This window comes from Spermophilus citellus (assembly GCF_964194105.1).
Source record: "Spermophilus citellus genome assembly, chromosome: 8".
Classification (NCBI taxonomy): domain Eukaryota; kingdom Metazoa; phylum Chordata; class Mammalia; order Rodentia; family Sciuridae; genus Spermophilus; species Spermophilus citellus.
In genome coordinates this window covers 55,836,193-55,853,408 of record NC_138189.1, presented here as the reverse complement: position 1 = coordinate 55,853,408, position 17,216 = coordinate 55,836,193, and the positions used below count along the sequence as shown (strand labels likewise).

Below are 17,216 nucleotides of genomic sequence, written 5' to 3'. Positions count from 1 at the left end.
GTTTAAGTTGTGAGTATCCTCCTGACTCAGTCTGGGCAAATCATATGACTTAAGGAATTTATCGATGTCTTCACTATCTTCTATTTTATTGGAATATAGGTTTTCAAAATAATTTCTAATTGTCTTCTGTATTTCTGAAGCGTCTGTTGTAATATTGCCTTTTTCATCCCGTATGTTAGTAATTTGAGTTCTCTCTCTTCTTCTCTTCGTTAGTATGGCTAGGGGTCTGTCGATCTTATTTATTTTTTCAAAGAACCAACTTTTTGTTTTGTTAATTTTTTCAATAGTTTCTTTTGTTTCAATTTCATTGATTTCTGCTCTGATTTTAATTAATTCTTGCCTTCTGCTACATTTGCTGTTGTTTTGCTCTTCCTTTTCTAGGGCTTTGAGATGAAGTGTGAGCTCATTTATTTGTTGGTTTTTCCTTTTTTTGAGGAATGACCTCCAGGGGATGAATTTCCCTCTTAAAACTGCTTTCATTGTGTGCTGAGGATCGAACCCAGTGCCTCACGCATGCCAGGCAAGCGTGCTACCACTTGAGCCACATCCCGAGCCCCCATAATACATTTTTATAACTTAATATAAATGATTCTAATCATCACATTTCTACATCTACTTAACCCTGAAAAGTCCTTAGATCCTATTTGGACATAAATTGCTTTCAGTGATGTTAGTCAGGTTTTATAAGGTTAGATATATATGAAAGCAGTTTAAAAAATTAAAAAAAAATTCTCCTCTTTTGTACTAGGGATTGAACCTGGGGTACTTTATCTAGTCCTTTTTACATTTGAGGCAGGGTCTTCTAGATACTTTTCTGTGGCTGGCCTGGAATTTGGGATCTTCATGTGTCAGGCTCCCAAATTGTTGGGATTATAGGTGTGTGCCACTGTGCCTGGCTTAGTTTTTGTTTGTTTTTTTTGGTACTAAGGATTAACTTTAGAAGAGTTTTAGATACATAGGACATAAAAATAGTAGGATTCCTACATACACCTTACCTGTTTTGCCTACTGTTATCACACTGTTATATAGTATATCTGTCACAATTAAGGAATCAACATTGACAAATTACTTTTCCACACTTCAAATTTTCTTAGCTTTTTTTCTAATACCCTTTTCATTTTAGGGACTTTCACATTACATTTAGTTATATAGCCTTAAACACCTCAGATGTTTTGTTTTTGATGATTTTGATGATTTGAAGGAGCAAAGATCAGTTATTTTGTAGAATGTCTCTCACATAGGTATTTTTTTTCTTCTTCTTCTGCTTGGCCTGGAGCTTTTTGGGAAGACCATTCTCTTCATATCACATTAAGGGGTACATATTATCGATGTCACTGCAAATTCTGATGACCTTGGCCAGGTTATTATAATTAATCTTCTCGCCATATCCTAATATTTTGAAGGAACCTACTGAACACAGTCCATACCCAAGAGGTGGGGAATTAAGCCCATTCACCTTGAAGTGGATGGATTTACTTACATAAATTGAAAATTTTCTGTATGGGAGATGTGTCATGTCTTTATTTGGTCATTTATATCAATATGGACTCAGGATACATATCTTTAGGCTATACTCCTATAATGTTACTTTGTTGCTCAGAATGTTTCATTTTTGGCCATTGGGAGATTCTTCAGTAAACTCTTTTGTCCTTTTTGTAGTGTACACTTCCTTACTTTTCAGGCAATACAAGATGCCCCAGACCTGGAACCAGCCATTTTTCAGAGAAGCCCTTGAACTCCTTTCAGTTTTCTTTTTTTGTGGGACTGAGGATCAAACTCAGGTTTTGTGCATGCTAGTCAAGTTCTTTACCACTTAGTTATATTCCCAGCTCTCCTCTGGCTCCTTTATTTTTATTTTATTTTTTAGCAACACTGGGGATTGAATCCAGGGGTACTCTACCACTGAGGTACACTAGTACTCTTTTTGAGATAAAAGCCTCAATTTGCTGAGGGTGCCTTGAACATAATGTGATCCTCCTGCCACAGCCTCCTGAGTTACTGGGATTATAAGTGTGTGCCATCATGTCTGGTTCTTTTGTTTTTATGGCTGTAATATTTCACCGTGTGTGTGTATGTTATATATATATATCTCACATCTTTTTGCTGCTATGAACATGAATATACAAATATCTTTAGGAGACACTGCTTTATATTCTTTTGGATATATACACAGAAATGAGCTTACTGGCAATCTGTTTAATTTTAGAAACTGTCATACTGTTCCCAGTCACTGAACCATTTTGTATGGCAACATTTTGTAGTTTTTAGTGTATAAAAAAAGGCTAACTAGCTATGTGCAAAAAAACTTTTTTTTTTTTTTTTTTTTTTTTTTTTGGTGAACTCAGGAGTGCTCTTCTGCTGAGCTGCATCCTAATGAGACAGGGTCTTGCTAAATTGCTGAATCTGGCCTTGAAGTTTTGATCCTCCTGCTTCAGCCTCACGAGTTGCCATTATGCTGGCATGCAGCTCTGAGCAATTCTAAACGAAAACTCAATTAATTAATTACTTATTCTTCCTTATGTTTCTAATTATGGAGTTGCCTCTTTTCAATTTAATGCAAAACTTAATTATAAAATAACATTTGCCAACTAAGGATAATTCCCATTTTGTTCACTTTTGTTCCCCTCATTCTGTGTGCAGCACCTAAAACAATGCTGGCTCATACAGATACCCTATTCCACCCACCTCCCCCACTAAAAAAGGAAGGCCCTCTCACACACAAAATTATTTAAAGGAAAAAGGAGACAACAAACTAAACTAGAATTATTAATTTTTATTTTCCTCAGGTATTCTTAAACTTTAGCTTCACCATGTAACAGTCTAGACTTCTGGAATAACAACTCTTTCCCAGACTGTAACCTTTTTCAGAGATAGAATTTATCAAATAACATGGTTCCAGGATGTTTTTACTCCTGAATTCTAAACCAGCCACAGAATAATGTCTTCTCAGGTCTTAATTGGAATCAAACAATCTAGACATATATAACATAATCATTTCTTTCCTTGCTGAGTGCACTTGCCTTTTTCCAGTCTGTTACTAAGAGATGTCTGAGTATTGCCCTTTCCAAGAAACCAGTCTGCCAGTTCTGATTCTTGGTTCAGAATAAGGAGTTCCTTATTCAAGGAATAATTTAATAAATATGAACTAACTGTTCTCAGCCATCAACAAATTAAACCTGCTTTATACTTGACTTAGCTTTGCTTACAATACTGCTTACAATTTCCCTTATGACATGGAGAGGAAGGAAGGACTGGGAGAGAGATGGCTTGTTTTGTGGTAGGGGACTCTGTTCTTTCTTGTTCTAATAATGAAAATACTTGTAGGTCAAGACCAGAAAATTCTGATCCTAAAATTATAATATATTACACAATATTATTTTCAGTACATTCAGAATTTATATTACTCTCTAATTTCCCTGAGTTGGGGTTCACAGTTTGGTAGAGATATGTAAAGAAGAGGTAGTTAGTGGGAGTGAAGAGGAAACAATGTTTATGTCTAGCAGCACCTGGGAAAATAGGTAACATCATTTTGACCTCAGTTAACATTTATCTTTCCTTCTTGAAACAGCAAATGTAATAGAGGGAGATGATCACTTTTCCATTTTTTTTCCCACCCTGCTGTTCTGGGGAATCAAAGTAAGGGTCTTGTGCATGCTAAGCAGCCACTCTACAACTGAGCCACATCTCCAGCCCCTTTCTTTAAATTCATATATGCTTGCACCCTTCCTATTATATCAACCCCATACTCATAAAAATAGCCTTTCCAAAGGTACAAAATAAAATAACCCCCTTCAAATTTGGGTTGTTTAGATTTACAGAAGAAAGGCTCAACTCAGTAACTTTTTAAAATTTATATTAGGGAAATTGAGCAAAATTTCCAGCAAACCCAATCACTGCCTTTTTTTCCCTGGACCTTGTTTACCTAAATTATTCCTATCAACTTAGTTGATTTTAAGAATTGGGCTTTAGGGGTCTTGACATCTAACACAGGTACAGAATGCACCTGTGTGAGTGATTGGTTCAGGTCTCTTCTCCAGTCTTATGATGGGCTGGTGGAATATTGCTTCATCAGCTGCTTGTGACAGGGATTGCAAACTCGCTCAGGCTTGATACTTGAGGGAAGCGGCAGTTCGTTTGTTGAACAAGCATTACAGAAAGTTCCTCTGCAGTTCTTACATACATTCTACAAGGAGAAGAGGAGGTTAGGTGAGAAAAAGAAGAGCAAGGCATAGAATGCATGGGATAGAAAGGCTGAATATTCTAAGTGCTCAGTGCCTAATCAAGTGCAGGCTGAATGTCTGCTAGGTACCAGGTAGTAGCTGACTAAATTTAGTTCTGATCTACAAACAAGTTCACAGTCTAAGATCTAAATGTTATTAGATCTAAATGAAGAGAAGCAGCAATGCCACAACACTCAAAAGAACAGGTAACACAGAAATTGTTCAGTCTTTGGAATACATTTCATACTTGTGATCCTGACATTCATTTTCAGCGGGGCTAATTTAGTGCAAGTACCTAAGCACATGCACTAAGGCAGTGACCTAGCAATGGCTTTGGTGAACAGCCTAGGATTAAAAAAACTGCTAACTTTGAACCGAAAATAAGATTCTGAATACACTCATGTGCTTAATGCATTCTTGTGATGCTCCACAAGCACATCCTTTGGGATATCAGTGAGACAGGCCCATAGCTGGCTCCATCATGTTTATAGGGAAACTCATCTCTATGAGTCTTTAGTGGCCAAGCACTGGAAGTCATGTTTGTCACTATGGCAGTGTCACTGCTAAGGTTGCAACCAGGAGATATACAGCTCATCATAAAAGGTTGTGAAGAATAATTCCCCCCATGAAATACTGCTTTCATCCCAAGCAATCTTCCTGAGGGTGCAGTGGAGTGGGGGTGGGGGTCACTTTCATCTGAAAGCCTGAGAAACCTTTTCCTATGATATGTTGAAGTTACTTTGAATGGCTCAGAAAAGCTGGAATTTGATTAGCAGTTTCTTCTCTTTTGGCACATCTTTCTGTAACTGCAACTTCTAATCTATAAAAGCAGTTCATCCATTATCTGGTTCTGCTAAACTAAGACTAGGTCACAATAATAATTTTGTTTGCTAAAATTCAGAATGATAAAAAATGGTGATGTAATCCAGAATTTGGGCAAAATTCTCATGTCTTCCAAGCACTTGTTTTTTTTTATAGTCATTTGTACTTAACATTTCTTGAGCATGTACTATAAATTGGGTACCATATTAGACGCTGAGGATACTGTGGTTATGCAGTCCCAGTTGTTGAGGACATTCCTTTCTGAATGCTTCCTTTACTCTGCCTACACTCTACTATAATAAACTGGAAATGTACTCAGGCAGAGACCTAAGGACCACGGGAAAAACAAGTGGTCCAACGGGAAGAGCTCATTTCCCTTTGTTCTGAGCTGGATGAAATACTAGAAGTCACTTTGGTAAATGTCGTATGTTTAAATAAATTATTTGCTTAAAATTATATGTATAGTTATTCATATAATTTGCCAACATGAATTACTATGACTGAAAAAAAAATAGGTATCTGATAGATGCTTGCTCCCTTGGCTTCCTACCTGACTCTTGGCACTCTGCTCTATACAACAAAGTTCCTGCTATTCCTGGAAAGGGGCTAGTGGTGCAAAGAACATCTTCATGAAGAACCTATTCATTTCTCTCCACTTACCTTTGATAGGCTGTCATCCTGGCATAGCTGACATATCTGTGGCTTTTCAGAGAGCAGCGGCTGATCCTAAAGCACACAGTGAGTCAGTTACTTTCCCTCAGCACTAGAAACTTGAATGCTTTCAGAACATGCATTTTCTTTTTGGTTCTGGGGATTAAATCCTGGAGTGCTTAACCAGTGATCCTCATCCTCCCAGACTTTTTTTATTTTTTGAGACAGGGCCTTACTAAATTGCTGAGGCTGGCTTTGAACTTCTGGTCCTCCTGCCTCAGCTTCCTGAGTCCCTGGGATTATAGGTGTGTGCTATGGTGCCTGGCCGGAAAATGCATTTATATATATATTTAGCTATTGTAGCCACACTCAGACTATCTGGAAACTAAAGAAACAAAATTCACATAGTCCTACCACCTTTGCTATAACCCTAACACTATCCTTACAACTTTTAATTTTTATAATAAAACAACATGGTTATACTTCTAAATAGAAAATTTAAGCACAGAGAAGTATAAAGTAAAAAAGTTTTAAAAACTGCCCCATCCTTGTTTATTCTACCATCAAAAATAGAGAGCAGTAGGCTTCATTTTATATCCTAATAGCTAAGTCACACAGTAACTCAAGCACAGAGGCATTTATGGTCTTTCTTGTAGTGTTATCAGATTATATTTGTATTCTATAAGCATTTATGTTAGTTTATTTCTAACTGATCATTTTTTCCTTTCCATTTTATATAAGGAAAAACTAAAGGAAAGAGAGCAGAGGTCTCACAGTATGTCAAGAGAAGTGAGAACTGCTGTTTTCTTAGCAAGTTGCTCAAGACTGTGCTACTTTCTGACCCTTGACTTACATTATGGTTCTTGTTTACAAATAGATTTGGACTTATATTTTACATCTCCTTTTTACTAGCAAGAAAACAGTTGGCATTTATGTTTTCCAACATGTATGAAAACTTTAGGCAATCCATTATTTAGTACATTGTTGAAAGGTTGGTACACAGAGGATATACCATTTATTTTTTTCCCATACTGTTTACTGGCTAGGCATAGTGTACCAACTTCATACTTTTAGAAAAATTGGAGGTTCAGTTACCTGTTCATCTGTAGGGTGGGACAGCAGCCTACAATATAGAAACAAAAAATCATAACAAATATCAACTTAATATATTTCCATTTATATCATCTCAGTAAATGTTCAGAAGACAAATAGTTTGTCAAACAAGCAATACTGGAGTTCTTTGATATTACTAGGAACAATTGAATTATTAATTTTGCACTCCCAGATTTTAGACATTTTGGTTAAGTCTATTATTAGAATCTGACACTTGACCTATATTATGGTTCCCATTTACAAACAGATTTGGAGTTATAGTTTATACTTCCTCTTATCTACCAAGAAAATAGCATTCTTTTTTTTTTTTTCCTTTTAGTTCATGTTGCTAAGAACAGAACCCAGGTCTTTGGGTATGCTAGGCAAGCACCCTACCATTGAGCTATATTCCTAGCCCAACATTAATGTTTTCTAACATGTAAAATTCCAGTGGCCCATTAGACATATATTTTAATAGCTTTTTTTCCTATCCATTATAATGGAAATCTATCCATTATCCTATGTCATATATCAGTCTCTTCTCCCAAATATTCATAAAACGTTAGCTTTAGCAAATTAATCAGGGAAAGGGAAATGAAAGAGATTGTCACATGAAAGTCCATTCAAGCTGTTCTATTTCTTCATTAGACTACATTGAGCTAATCCTGACTTCCCTACTTGGAGCAGAACCTAAAGTAGAGAAGTAAAGCCCAGGTACTTTTAGTTGTGGGGAAAGTGTGCCACAGGTTGATAATTGTTCCATTTCTTTTTAATTGATGGCAGTGTGATCACAAGACTAGGTTATACCACGTGGGGACGAGGTTTTCAAATATTCCTTGGATCACAATTTCAAGAGGACTGGTGTGGTTCCATGATTGCAGTTCTGGCTGGAATAGGCCCTGGAAGTTGCCATTATGTTGTACAGAAACAAAGGACTTAAAAACAGAAGATATGTGATAAGCAAAGGCAACTTGCTATGTCACCTAGCCTCTCTGTGACACTCAGTTTTCTCATCTGTAAAGTAGGAATGGATGGTTTTATTTTTGAAAGAGAATTTAATTTAGAAGGAGATACTGAATGTGAAACACACCTTCTAAGCCACAGAGCACAATACAGATAGTATAAGGAAGCACTGACATATTCCCAGGGCCTAAATCAGTACTTGGCATTTAATAGACACTCTTGATAATTCCAATTAATAACTGGATTTTAGACCACTAGTAGGCTGACCCTGAAAGGCACTTGGAAGGCCAATTTTACAGCCGAGTACCCTTCCCTGTGCCTATGCTAATCTGTAATGTCAGATGAGCTGTATCTTTTTTTCATACATAAATACATGTTTGTTCTTTTTGTGTGTGTGCTATTGAGGACTGAAACCAGGAGACACTACCATTGAGTTATATCCCCAGCCCATTTTAATTTTTTATTTTGAGACAGGGTCTTCCTAGGTTGTGGAGGCTGGTCTCAATCTTGTGATCCTCCTGCCTCAGCCTAACAAGCTGCTGGGATTACAAGCTTGGATCACTTCTCTGGGCTAGATTGACTGAAGTTTAAGGTTAGTCTTATATTAAACCATGTTCTCTAAGAGCACAACTAAAGACTTAGAAATTATGTTGTCCTTGGAGGCAAGGAAAGGATATTTTGACTAAGTCTGTGATAGTCAACTTACCACTGGATTATGTGTTTAACTTCCCCAGCAGCTACCTATGCTTTAGAGAGAGCAAAGATGACACTCTACCTCATTCTTAAGGCATCAAAAGCCTGGGTAGGGACAGCTTTCCAGAGTGGACACTATAGAGGTCTTTCCAAAATCCTTTATGGTTTTCTTTTCTCATCACTAACTTCTCCCCCTCCTTTAAATATACTTAATTTTAAATTCACAGCAAAACAGAATTGAAAGTACAGAGACTTCCAACATACCTCTGCACTCCCAGCTTCCCCTAATATCAATATGCTGCACCACAGTGGGTACATTTGTCACAACTGATGAGTCTATATCAATACATCATCATCACCCAGAGTTTATAGTCTAGATTTCTTGGTGGTACACATTCTATAGGTTTGGACAAATGTGTAATGAAATGTATCCACCATTACAGTAGTGTTCAGAATAGTTTCATTACTTGAAAAATGCTCCATGATCCTCTATGATTTCATCTCTCCCTTCAGCCACTGGCAGCCACTGATTTTTTTTTTTTACTGTCTCCATGGCTTTGCCTTTTCTAGACTCACAGAGTTGGAGCTTCTTCATTTTTTGATGCAGTGGCACTATATATTTTGTTATATTTCTAACCTGCTAAATTACTGTTAAAAATCAGCTTCCTTGAAATAATTCTGTTTTACATAGTGAGAAGATCAGACACAAAGTTAAGAAACAGAAATGAAGTTAAGCTGTTTCAGACACTTAAGAAAAAGAAATAAGAGAGCAGGAAATGTGAATATCTATTTGAAACTTAGCACACACGTGAAAAGAAGTCATATTCAGGAACATTTAAGAACCAAGAAATGCTATGATTTATGCTACATTCTCCTGGGACACCAATTCAGTATAAATGAGAACTAATCTTTAAGTGATAATTTGAGTTTTAGAATTAATCAAGTAAGAGTCAGAGGACAGCCTGATTACCCTTCTTTGTTCTGAAATGACCTAATAAGTTTAGTTTAATTAATACTGTTTTCTGGTTTTATTATTTATTCACTTTCCCCTCCAAATGTCTTTCTGGCATATTAATATTAAAAGTCAGTGTTTTGCCTGTGTCAGTGCCAATGTATATTAAATAAGCTCCCTCTTTCCCACTGCCCCCAAGTGACTTTGTATCTTACTTAATACTTAATTAACAAACACCTGCGGTTTTCTTCCAAGGACTTTTTAATTTTATCATTTTCCTCTTGAATTTTGTACTTTCCATCCTGCCAAAAGAAAATAGCCCAATTTCAAAATTTATCTTATTTATGAGTAAAGTAAGTTCAAAATACCTATATATCAGTTACTTCTTATGAGTTTTTTTTTTTTTTTTTCCCCTGACTGAGCTCTGCATAACTGGTAAAATCAAGCACAAATGTATCTAGCAGACCTGTGTAATCCTCTGGGAATTCAATTAAATAGATGCCTGAATGCTACAACAACTTCTACAGCCTATGTATTCAGAGAGTTTTCTACTCTGAAGAATGAAGTAACGTTCCACCTGCATAGTGATACCAATGCTCTTAAGCCCTGTCTGAGCAGTTTTTAGGGACAAATTCTGTGGCATGAGAACATATATGTGTACACATACGCACTGCTGCATGCCTTGAATTGCAGTCCATCTGCTTCCAAAAGTGGAATCTGTGTTCTCAGACCATTCAACTATCAAAGAAGGGAGGTTAATGTACTATTTATCCTTCTAAAACTCTACTACAAGGCAATTCTAGATTGAAAAACTTAAACTCACTGATAAAATAAGGTAAGACTTACGTAAACCTTGTAACTCCTTCATATTTTGTTCACTAAACTTAATAAAGATAGCATGCTTATATAAAATGGCTCTTTACATACTTTAAAACATTAGCGGTGGTTACTATTACAATGCATTTACAAAGTTGCTTAGGGCCTTGCTCAGTTGCCAAGGCTGGTCTTAAACTCTCAAAGTTGCTTAGGGCCTTGCTTAGTTGCCAAGGCTGGTCTTAAACTTGCTATCCTCCTGCTTTAGACTCCTGAGCTGCTCCCATTAAAAAAAAAACAAACAACAACAACAACAAAAAACTCTTTGGCAAATTAACAGCTCATTCTCTAGAAATTTTAAATAAGAATCGTATATAGGTTTTACTTTATTATATATAATAACATACATAAAGGAGCCAATTTCTTCTCTGTGTTTGATACAAAAAGTACCTCATGCGTTTTGGACTTCATTACTTGAAGAAATTGGCTCTTGTTTCCTAGTCCCAGAGATATCTTATCCAATTTTAGCCTCCTCACCACAGCAGGTGCTAGACGACCCTCCTTTTAAGAATGTTTGGTAGGAATTTTTATTTCTGCTCTTTAAAACCACTCTGTTACTTTCCCTTCTTTAAGCCTTGTTCCCTCTAATTATTTCTAAAAGAAATTCCTAGAGTATGCTCAAACTGAAATCCTCATGACTTAGAAATACTAGCAGAAATCCAAGAAGCATGTTTTTGGTAAGCTACCACAAAAATCTTAAAAAATTATTATTACAATCCCCTTTCCAAATGAAATCATGAAGACTCGGAATAAAGCTTTCATCTCTCCAGTCCAGCTCATTTGCTGTCTGTATACCAGAGGCCACAACAATAAGGTATGAAATCCATGGGCTCATCAAGGTAGCCTCTCAAAATTAAAATAAAGTAAATAAACAAGAGAGTAACAAACATACCACCTTGGGTTCTGGCTTCTGACTCTTTTCTGGGGTGCTCCTGTTGTGTAACCTTCTTTCTTTTTCCTGTTTTAGTTCTAACTCAAGCTGGTTCCTGGGTTAGGTGGGAAAGGAAGATTGAAAATTTGAATTTCTGTATTCACATTCCAAACTCTTTTCTTTTTTAAATATTTCTTTTTTTTTTCAACTTTTTTTTTTTTTTTTTTTTTGCCAAATCTTTCTCTTAAAGTTGAGTAATTAAGTTTCTTTTGGGGTATTGAACATGGGGGCACTCGACTACTGAGCCTTATTTTGTATTTTATTTAGAGAAAGGGTCTCACTGAGTTGCTCAGTACCTCGCTTTTTGCTGAGGCTGGTTTTGAACTCGAGATCCTCCTGTCTCATACTCCTAAGTAGCTGGGATTAAAGGTGTTTGTCACTGTGCCTGGCCAGTAATTAAGTTTTAATGAATTAAAAGTTACCACACATATATGGACAACTAAGCTTTAAAGTACTAAAATACAATAAAACCAATAATATTAAAAAACATAAAACATGCTTAATCTTTCTTGGATGATTATGGATATATTTTAGGATTGCCCAGTACCTGAAGGGCAACTCCTGAATATTGGTATTTTATATGAACTCTTCATCAAGAGTTGTGGTCACTGAAATGACAATAGTATTTGCCATAACCAAAAGACAGCATTTATAAAATTTCAGCAAGATATAGTATCAAAGTATGGTTATTATAGATCCATTTCATATTAATTAGTTGTTCTCTCTTAAAGTTATGTACTCTACCCTCAAACACTACTGATCTCTGTTGCTATAAGCTTTATATCCAACAAAGTTCTATTTGTTTGGAATCAGTGACTTAAGCACAAAAGTGAGTCACATTTGAAATATAATATGGAACAGTGGTTAGTGCTGGAGTCAGAGAAATAGATTTTTGAATGATAGCATTGTCACTTATTAGCTTAGCTGTCAGTTTAAACACATCTGACCCTCCCAAGCTTTAACTCCATCTGAAAGTGGGGGCAACAATATAAACTACTAGAAGGATTGCTGTGAAAACACTGGGTGTGGTGAAGAGCTCTGTAAAGCACACAGCACACAGGAGGAATGCAGGAAATACTAACTAATGTTATTATTGCTATGTTGGCTATTCATTACTATTTATCTAGGACCCTGCACTCAAATTTCCTAATTCTTTAATTACAAAGGATGTTGACAGGATTTAGGGAATGGTGATATACGTGAAGCTAACGGAATTCCAATCCAGGGAAAAGACAGTAGCTGAGATGGCTGTAAGTCCTGAGATTCCCTTCTTGCTGTCTGGCCTTAGAACTCCCCATGACCACCCTGTCAGCTCAAGCTGCCCTCCCTTCACCGCTGCCTGGTGAGCTCCTCCACTTCCAGCTGTAGACTGTTGATCTTGTCTCCGAAGTCCTGTTTGAAGAGCCGGTTGTCCAATTCAGCAGACTGGCGGCCTCGCTCAGCCTGGCGCAATCTGGATGTGAGCCATATGAACTTGTGATAAAAAACAAAAGCCATGGTGGGGAGGAAGACCAAGTTCACAACACAAAATAAAATAACCCAAGGAGGAAGGCATGGAGAGAGAAAGAAGAAAAAAAACTTTGTAGGACACAGGGGAAAATATTATGAGGGAAAAAAAAGATGGAGAAGAAACAAATTCTAAAGAAAAGCAAGATGAAGGTGAACCAGGCAGAGGAAAATTTTCCAATTTTTTTTTTATTCTAGCACTACAGTTTACAGTCATTAGATGATCAACAATAAAACATCGCTTTTTAGAAAATCCATATCCAAAGCCAACCTCAAGTACATAGTAATTTGAGTTTAATTCATATTTTGTTTTTATTTCCTATTTGATTTGGTACTTTTTATTCGCTTTACATACATAACTGGAACTTGTAATTGGGTAACTATCTTAATAAGTGGAATTATAACATTTTTCTGGTCCTTTCCTCAAACCACATATATTAAATCATAGGACATTATACATCAACGTTTAACCAGGCTTCAGGTTATTATACAAGGAAAAGCCAGAGTCAGAGTTTGGCTGACTCTTTCCATTCCATTTCTACCAAGTCATGTGTGACTATGTGGACAAAGAATTTAGCACTGGGCCTTATAAGACTCCTGGCCACATTCTCTGGATGATTCCAATGGATGCTTTCTTCTAAACTTATAATTTTGCACCTATAAGAATCATGTTTTAGAAGGTAAAACACTTGGAGCTTTATATAAAGGAACTTAGAAGCATGCTATGTGTAGTTTAAAAGTTTTTATTTTCATGTTTGAGTCCTCCCTCCAAATGCCCATAGAAAAGGCAACTCATCACCACAAAAGGTTGATGCAGATAAGAATGTAGTAAGCATTTTATTTATATAGGTGCAAAATGATAAGAACTAATATAAGCTCAAGAGCACAGTATCTTTCATAAAGTTGGCTCTAACATATGTTCTTCAATTTGATTTTGGTTCGAGTCTGTGTAAGCATAAAAACATATGAAATCTATCTTACTCTCTTAATTCTGGTTTTGCCAAGTAGAATGTAAAGAATTTCAAGAGCCGGAAGCAAATGGGTTGTCTTTGTCCCTACCTTAGCAGCTGAAATGTTGTGAAGCATACCAGATGAAGGAAAAAAAAAATAAAACAAACAAACCCAAGCAAACAAAATCCCAAATATTTTGACAAGACCTTTTGACAGAATGAAGGCTTACTAAAAAAGCCTGTATCCCCAAATCAAAAGTCACTTTAAGAAAAAAAAAAAATCAAGGTATTTATACAATTATTTACAATGTAAAGCATAGAAAGGGTTAGATTGGTGGTCACTTAGAAAAAGAAGCCCTGCTAATATTGCTTGTGGATACCTACTGGGAACTTTTATATGGACACAGTATCTTCATTTTATCTATTTATTTTATGTGGTGCTGAGGATCGAACCCAGTGCCTCACACATGCAAAGCAAGTGCTCTACTACTGAGCTACAACCCCAGCCCTGGGAACTTTTATTTTTATACTAAATAATAATAAAGAATATGCTTTATCATTTATTTCTTAATCTGAAATGTTTTTCTAATAACTAAATTGTTAGTTTCCCAGAACCATTAGCAAACCCATCTAAACAAAAAGTAACAGAAATTCTTAATAACAGAAACTAAGGAATAACAGGCAGGAAATCATTATTCATATATACGCCTTATCCTCTTTACTCCAGTAGGAAAAGCAGGATAGAACTGAAAAATGCATAGTGCATTTTGTTTATAGGAGAAGAGTGTTTTTATTAAAATTTTTTCTCTCTGAGCTAAAGTGGAATTGCAGAAAAAGTGGCAGAGGTAGAAGATGACAAATATTAGGAGATTTTTCTCAAGCTTCCATAATATGATGTTATCATAAGTTACCTAATTATTAAATTTATCTCTATGTACTTTAAAGAAATATAAGGATGCTTTTCTTTGTTGTTGTTGTTCAAAATCACTAAGGCAAAAAAGTTGCAAGCAATCTTGGTTACTGAGAATAGAACTGTAATGAAATACTAAGCACTTATCCTTAGTTTGGGGATTAAACCTACATAACAAAATTGAAAAGGGGTCATGGTCTAAGAGACACAACTACTTTAGAAGAGTCCAAGTTTACATGGTAGTCACCTCTAGTTCATTACATTGCAATGACAGAACAGGCTTGCTGATACAGACATTAACAATGCACCTAGAATCTGATATTACCAAGGAATGGGTTGTAAAGGCATCATTAATATATATATATACACAAAGCCTCAATTCTCTGGGCTTTTCTTTTTAAATGCTATTTTTATTTATTGGTCAACTCAGAAGTAATTTCTCAGTTTATTTGTCATTTAATTAGAAATTTGCACCAAATTTCTAACTCTGGGGAGAAAACAATAATAAGGAAAAAACCCCAACCTATTTGTCCAATTATTATTTTTTAAAGTCCAACAAATACAAAGTCAACTTTTGGTGACATTTTTATGGAATCAGAGCTTAAACATAATAACTTTCAGATTTCTCCCTTTTACAATTGACTTGTGATACTGTGAGGTGACCAACTGCAAAATGCCTAATGATGTTTTGGGATCAGTTTATTTGCTGCACTATTTAAGGTCTTTGCCTGTTTCACCAAATCTTTTTCACTAGATGAAATAAAATAAAAATGAAAATGAAGTGAAAGGGAAATGAGGAAATGAATAAACAGGAAACACAAAGATAGCAAGAGAAATAAGTCAGCTTGATATTCAGAGAGGTAAGTCATATTTTATTCTCTCTGCTTTAAATGCCAAGTCTAAATGAGTGAAAAATGTGATACATCTCAAAAGTACAATTTAGAAATACTAAAATATATTTGGTATAAACATATAACTGCCTATGAGCAAGTACTTGGCTTACTTTTTTCCTATAGATACTTTTTATTTATCACCCATATTAGGGGTTTTGAGTTTATTTATAAATCTGCAGTTAACTTTTAAGTTAACAATAAATATGCACTGTTGTTTAGTACCTTCCCTCATTAAGAATCATTGGAATAAAAGAAGTCACCCATTCATCCATTCATTCACCTATCTACCAAATTTATGCCTTGTACATTTAAGGTACTGACAGATCCAATGAGGGAACATTTTTGTGTCTGTGTGTGTGGTACTAAGGGTTGAATCCAGGGCCTTAAACACGGTAAGCAAGTGCTCTACTACTGAACTACAACTCCAGCCCTCCCAATGAGGGAGCTTAAAAGATCTTAAAAGATTTGTTAATTAGGGCTGGGGATATAGCTCAAGTTGGCAGAATGCCTTCCTTGAATATACAAAGCCCTGGGTTTAATCCCCAGAACTACCACCACCACCACCACCACCAAAAAAAAAAATGTTAATTAATCTCAAGGAGCCTATTCTCTCAAAGGAAGGTATGTATTTAAAGGACTATAAGGTAAAGCAGATAGTAATAAGTGCCACTAAGTGGTAAAGATAGAGACAGATATAACGCTATTTCTAGCTGAAAATAGGTATCAGAAGAAGCTTTGTCTCAGCAGCTCAGGAGGCTGAGGCAGGAGGATTGTGAGTTCAAAGCCAGCCTCAGCAATTTAGTGAGGCCCTAAGCAACTCGGAGAGACCCTGTCTCAAAATAAAATATGGTTAAGCGCCCCTGGGTTCAATCCCCAGTACTGGAAAAAAAAAAAAAAAAAGCAGCTTTGGAGTGTGCTTGAATGGAAAAAATATATCTGAAGAACAAGAAAGCAGGAAGGAGAAGGTCATTTCTAATTGATAGAACTCTCAGCAAAGCAATGGATGAAAAAAGGGGAAAGCATATCCAGGAACCCATAGTTTAGTTTTTTTCAAGTGCAAAAAGGGTGGTAAGTAGGTGTTAAAGGTGGAAACACTGAATGACCCTGGGTGCCATGCTGTGTTCAGTCCTGAAATCTTAGCCACGTTTCTCTTGGCTGCTGAGTTACCAACAGTAGTTTCAGACAAATGGAGAATTAAGAACATATCATAGAAAGAGAGATGCTTTGGGCAGAGAGAACTGAAAGACTGGTGGGAGATGGTGGTCAGAGGAAGAAAACTCAAGACCAGTCTCCTGATGGAAGTCAGAGAGGAGACACACACTGCAGATGTCAGTGGAAGCTAAACAACTATTGCGGAGCCAGTAGACAGCAATGGGAGATGGGAGAGAAGAGAGAAAAATGGTTAAAGAAAGGAAAGATCCATAATAGATCATTCTATTTCTATTTCTAAACCACCTTTTGGAACCCCTAGGTCACCTAGTGCCAAAGTATTCCAAGACTTTAGTGAGGAACAATAAAATCACACAATTATAAATACATACTTAAAAATTCTTTCATTCTTGAAAGTATACTTCTAAGACTCATCAGTGAAATGGGTTAAATTCCCATTTCTAATATTCAAAGTAGTCAGGACAGGCTGACTGACATTTCTTAACAATATTTTCAATGACATCTTAAAACACATAAAATTCAATTGGCTTTCTTTCTCCAGGCATGGCTGATTAGGGTTGGAAGAATTTCATATATTTTTTATTTGCCCA

At 36.1% G+C, this 17,216-nt stretch overlaps 1 protein-coding gene across 9 annotated transcripts in view; it reads right to left on the bottom strand.

Moving 5' to 3' along the window:
• Positions 1–3,848: 3,848 nt before the first annotated feature.
• The window catches only part of RUFY3 (RUN and FYVE domain containing 3), a 75,738-nt gene continuing 62,370 nt past the window's right edge, over positions 3,849–17,216 (bottom strand). For 2 of the 9 annotated variants that reach the window (XM_081304894.1, XM_081304896.1), the window contains exons 13-18: positions 12,531–12,650; positions 11,162–11,252; positions 9,631–9,695; positions 6,789–6,816; positions 5,703–5,768; positions 3,849–4,183 (exon numbers count right to left, since the gene is read on the bottom strand). In XM_081304894.1, coding sequence (XP_081161020.1) covers positions 4,040–4,183; positions 5,703–5,768; positions 6,789–6,816; positions 9,631–9,695; positions 11,162–11,252; positions 12,531–12,650 — 514 coding nt within the window. In that variant the 3' untranslated portion in view covers positions 3,849–4,039. Of the gene's footprint in view, positions 4,184–5,702; positions 5,769–6,788; positions 6,817–9,608; positions 9,696–11,161; positions 11,253–12,530; positions 12,671–14,932; positions 15,314–17,216 lie in introns of those variants that run through there. The other 7 variants (XM_081304895.1, XM_081304897.1, XM_081304898.1 and 4 more) reach the window with 7 other exon arrangements.